We start from the raw sequence: 5,291 nt of genomic DNA, 5'->3' as shown, positions 1-5,291 counted from the left end.
CCAAGCTCACGCGCCCTCCACCAGCCATGCTTCGGGAATAAACAGCCCAGTCGGCTTTGCACAAGATACAAGGTTTCCCCGTGCCTCAGTTTCCCGGCTGGTAAAATGGGGCTAAACATCTCTCGGTTTCCTCTAAAATTCTGATGCTATCTTGTGCCCCCCAAAATTTTTTTCAATAGAGAGAAAAACATCAAGTGTTCAGAGTGTGCCGGCAAGCCCAAACGTCTGCCGGTGTTTGTCTCACAATAATGAGGGCCCGGATCCCATGCGGGGCTCCCGGGGCGCAGCTTCTAGAGTCCGCCCCTGTCACGGCACAGTGTATTCATTCTGGAAGGTCAGGGAATGTGGTGGTCTGTTCAGGCAAGGATCAGCACGATCCATGTACAGGAGACCGACGTCTGGAAGGTCTGGACACAAAAAACGCATGAGTGACACTGCCCTCACCACAGCTCAGCCTTCCCCCGGGGACTGAGCACGCGGCCCAGGGGGCCACAGCACCCCCTAATCAGTGGTCCCCGTCTGTGTGCCTTCCCGTCGCCAAGACACCGACTGCACCATGGGGCTTACTCCGCCTGGCCGGCTACACCACGGGGCTCACTCCGCCGGCCAGCAAGGGCACCCGGGTTTCTCTTGAGGAGCTTCGCTGCGCTTCTACACTGGATGAGTTAGATGTGAGGGTTTTCGACGCCATCTATCCCCGACTAAACCCACTCAGGGTGCTGTCGCCACGCGGGGTTGGCTTGATCTGCCGGCATTCCTCGGCCGCACATCTGTCACCTGGAATTCGCCTGCCCTCGTCCACCTCCATCTCCATCGTCCACAGTCTCCTCGTCACTGGGAGCTGTGCCAGGCCTGGGGCTGGCCTCGTGCTGGACGGTGTCACACGGTTCACTGCCTGGCCCCTTACGCCACCACCTTCCCAGTGGCAGGTCCATCTTACTGTGGACGTTCATCCTCTTGACTCAACAAGACCCCCAGGCTGCTGGTGTGCGACACCGGGCAGAGACAGGAGCCAGCCCTCCGACTGTACCTCAGCAGTCCTGTGAGCTCGTGCTGCGCAGCGGGCCCCCAAAGCCCCCGGACCCTCCGAATCCCCAACTCGGGCCCATCAAGGGTCAGCGTGTGGAATCACTCCCGGAGATGCCAGCCTTCCAACCCCACTGACACTGCCACGCCGTCTCCCGTCTACACCCGGGACGTCCTGTGGTCTCACTTTACTCCCGTCTCTCCCTCTCGGTCCACACCCTTCTCCGTGGGGGCATCATTCTTAGCCCCTTGGTGGGACCAGAGACGAATCCTGTGTTAAGACAGAAGTCTCTCCCAAGCGCTGAGTCTGTGTGGGAGACCAGAACGCACCCCGCTGTGACACGGGTCCCCAGCTGCCCCGTGCGGGTTGGCCCAGGACAGCAGGGACAGAGCGTCCACCAGCACGCCATCTGCACTGTCCTGAGGTCCACGTAACAGAAGCTCCCACCCCAGCAGGCCGGCCACCAGGCGCTCCCCACTCCACCTTCCGACTTCCGTTAGCGAGTCCCCCTAAACTGTCACAGCGAGGGGACACAAAGAAACCTTTCCTCCAAGCTGTGCTCAGCGTCTGTGCTCTATCCCACAGAAACGAGAACGGCTGTTCACCCTTCCGATGGCGCGTGACCTGGTCCGGCCCTCCCCGCTGGCCGTCGCGCGATCGTGGACAAGCGGCCAGTCTCGAAGCATCTCAAAGCAGGTGCTCATCTCCCGTTTCATAGCCGCCAGACCAGTCAGGGCGGAAGGGGGTGGGCGCTGAGACACGACCGTGTCGGCCCAGGGAGAGGCAGCCAGTGCACAGTGCACGTCTGTTCATCATCCGTCCTTCCCTGACCACATGTTCCACTTCTGAAAAGTCTCCTTCCCTCCTCGGACGGCACGTGATGCCGTGGCCCTCGTCCTACGCCCTTTCGCTCTGCCGGGACACGCCATACAGTCTGCCCTCTTGTTCGCTCTGGGACAGTCAGATACTTCCAATTTCACGTGACGTTATCTCAAACTTGGGGCTTTACTACCCATTCAGCTACGGTCAGTAACCAAAACTAGAGGAGGTGGACTCCCAGTTGACTGTGGACTTGACGTGCCAGAATTGGCTACAGTAACGAGAAATGGTCCGAAGCTGGGGAAGTCACGTGTTAGTGGAAATGACATGCAGATAAATGGTGGTGGCATTCTACAGTAAGGTGGGTTCAACTGGCTGTGGCGGCCCCCAGCCCAGGCCGGGCCGTCGGAAAGCACGTCGCACGACGGCTCCAAGCACAGGCACCGCATGACGCCCCCTCCAGACGTGCTCGGCCCCCCCATCACCCCCAGGCCACCTGGCTGGCTTGCGTGCGAAGCCACTTTCACTCATCCCCGGTGGAGACCTCCTCGCGCCCTGACCCCGCTCCGTGTTTGGAAATGTCGATTTTTACAAACTTCAACTACACGCCCTTCCAACGCTCCTCTTCCCTAAGTAAGAGAATTAAGTTTTCGTGAACTGCAAATGTGTGCTCTCTCCACGCGGCTCGCTTTCTCAATGGAGGATTAAAATCGAGCTCCGTAACACATTGTAAACAACCAAGTTCTACTCGCAACTTTGATCCTCTACGACTCCCAGTAAGAGGGCTGCTGGGTCCGTCTTACGTGGAAACAAATCTACATGACAGTCAGAGCTCTGCGAACACTAAACGGTAACACGCAAAAGATGACTGTTAAAGACGTTTCTTTCAATTGACTGGGTGATGCAAACTGTCTCCAGATGCAGAAGCAACATTCAAATCCTTTCTCGGGCGTCAGAAAATGGTGGCACAATGAGATTAAATGGAAGGGTCTCAAAAGTCGGAAGCCTGGCGTCGACTGTGCTTTGCAGCCACGACCACCGGCTGCAGGCTGAGCAGGGCCACGGCCATCTCTTGTCCCGCAGTCCCTATGTGATTGCTCTGACAATGTTCACCGGTCACCCATCAAAGGTTAAGGGAACCCAGAGTCACTTAAACGCTCGAAGGTCGCAGTGACCTCTCAGTAACAGGACGGGAGCATTTTCCAGAGTTGCACGCATTTTTTAAGTAAAGAGAAGCACAGATTGTGAAAGAGGATCTGGAACACTCATCTGTTCTTCCCAACGAGCTGCTTCGGAGGCCAAACCCTGCCGACGAGGGTGTCCTGTGAGTGTTAAGCCCAATCACGAGTCCCTCCTCATGGAACGTCACGAGCCAGTAACTTACTGCTACGCGAGACCACTGAGGGCGGCTGCGACTGGAAAGTTTGTGTTCGGGAGGAAAGATACTATCCCCTGGGGTTACAAAAAAATGAGCCGTGCAGACCTCCAACGTCCAACATTTTATGCCACTACCGTGCCATAAATTTATTTTTCTAGTTTTTCAGTAGGGTACAGTATTCTGTTGATTCCATTGTCAACATGTGAAACTCAACTACCTGTCATCTTGTTACAGAATCAACTGAGATAGTAAACGCCCCAAAATGTTATATAGTAAAAATATATATATATTCACGTTAAGTAAATGATAACCTCTAAACTTCAGTGACCCTGAGAAGATAAATTCTAATCATGAAAATAATTTGACCTTTGAACATCTGACTTTAAAAGCACTACTAAATTAGCTTATGATGAATCCCCGGACCACCATCACAATGGATGGGGTCAGGCCCCAAAGTTTTTCCAAGTATGAAAAATATTTGTCTTCAAAGTAATAAACAGATAAGATTTAACACTAGCCTAATATTTTATCCAAAATGCTCTAAAAAGTAGTCGTTGCCTTATGGAACAGGACCAAGTCAAATCTCTAGTTCCAAAAAATTTTTAGAGAGAAAACCAAGAATTAAAATGCCTCCCAGAGGTTACAAATGGGTACACTAGCTAGAAGAATCACAAAAAGCTGACAGAATGAGCAGCACGTTTTCCGAGAACAGGGTGCCTTCCTCCTGCCAGTGGGAAACACGTCCTGCACCGCGTGTTACACACTAACACGCAGACGGCCCGGCTGGAGGCTCCGTCCCGCCTGTCCTGTCCCCTAGGCCAGACCCTCCTCAAGGAGAAAGAAAAATGCTCCTGGCTAAATGGGGAAACTTACAAGCTCTGCAACTTGCAAGAATCATCCAAAACACCTAAGGATAGGAATAAAATTAACCAAAAAAAAAAAAAAAAAAAAAAAAAAAGGGAAAAAGTATCAAAACGTTTACAATGTATAAAAAGTAGGAAAATGATGAAAACAGTTGGCCAAGGCCTTTAAGTGTTTACACAGCTGCTATTTGGAAAGTAATCTGTGCCAATTAGCCGTCTCTAAACCCACCGGGCTCCCTGAACCCAGGGAGATTAATTATAACTGTGCTCGGATTGGAAGGGACTCTCTTCTACTTGGCTGCCTGGTACCCGGGAAGGGAGGGGCGGGGGCAGGTGTGTGCACAAGTCTGTGCCTGCTGGGCCTGTTCTTGTGTGCACACACTGCACAGCGAGAGAGCTAGGCCTGCAACCAGCCTGGGACTGGCGAGTGGTCTATCACTCACTCTGCCTTAAACGACTGACACCCAGAAAGACCAGCAACACGTGGTCACAGACGTTCATACGTACAAACGTGTGTGGGCAGCTGGCACAAAACAACCCCAATGGAGGTGACAGGCACCTGTGTCTGCAGCTGCCAGCCCAAGTTCAGGGTCACCGGGGTGCAGACCTACCTGAGCCCAGACTACCTGGGAAAGGAATACCTGCACACAGGACTGTTTGGTGCAGGACACTGAGCCACCCGGCTACAGTGCTGCCGGGCCTGGGCCACCTGGTGCAGGGCTATCCGAGCCCTGACGCCCTGGGCACGGCTTACCTGGGGGCCAGGTCCTGGGCACCAGGACTACCTGAGCCACCTGCTGCAAGGCTCTGGGGCCTGGACCTCCTCAGCTCAGAAACACCTTGGGAGGAGCCACTCGGGTGCAAATCACTGAGCCGGGCCTACCTGGGCCTATATACCTGGCTGAGAGAATTCCGGGCCTGGGCCAACTGGGCTCAAGGCTACCTGGGCAAGGGGCCACCTGTGCATGGCATACATGGGCACAGGGCCCCCTGGGTGTAGAGCTACCTGGATGTGACGCTCCCTGAGCCAGGAACACCCGGGCCACCTGGTGCAGGGCTCCCTGGGCTCAGACTACCTAGGCGTGCGTGACCTGGGTGCCAGGACCTGCTGGGCTGACCGCCTGCGCCGGGCTGCGTGCGCTCACCTGGTGCGTGGTCAGCCGCACCCTCCTCTCCGCTGTCGCCGGCGGCGTCCTCTGCCAGG

General features: G+C 54.9%; 1 protein-coding gene across 1 annotated transcript in view; it reads right to left on the bottom strand.

Annotated features, from left to right (window-relative positions):
* Positions 1-5,291, bottom strand: part of ZNF516 (zinc finger protein 516) — a 65,132-nt gene that overhangs the window by 16,445 nt on the left and 43,396 nt on the right. Inside the window, exon 3 of the mRNA XM_023520815.1 lies at positions 5,233-5,283. Coding sequence (XP_023376583.1) covers positions 5,233-5,283 — 51 coding nt within the window. The remainder of the gene's footprint in view (positions 1-5,232; positions 5,284-5,291) is intronic.

The sequence above is a fragment of the Pteropus vampyrus genome, unplaced genomic scaffold (genome assembly GCF_000151845.1).
Source record: "Pteropus vampyrus isolate Shadow unplaced genomic scaffold, Pvam_2.0 Scaffold277, whole genome shotgun sequence".
In the NCBI taxonomy this organism is placed as follows: Eukaryota; Metazoa; Chordata; class Mammalia; order Chiroptera; family Pteropodidae; genus Pteropus; species Pteropus vampyrus.
Note: the sequence above shows the minus strand (reverse complement) of the source record. Positions and strands in the feature narration are given on the sequence as shown.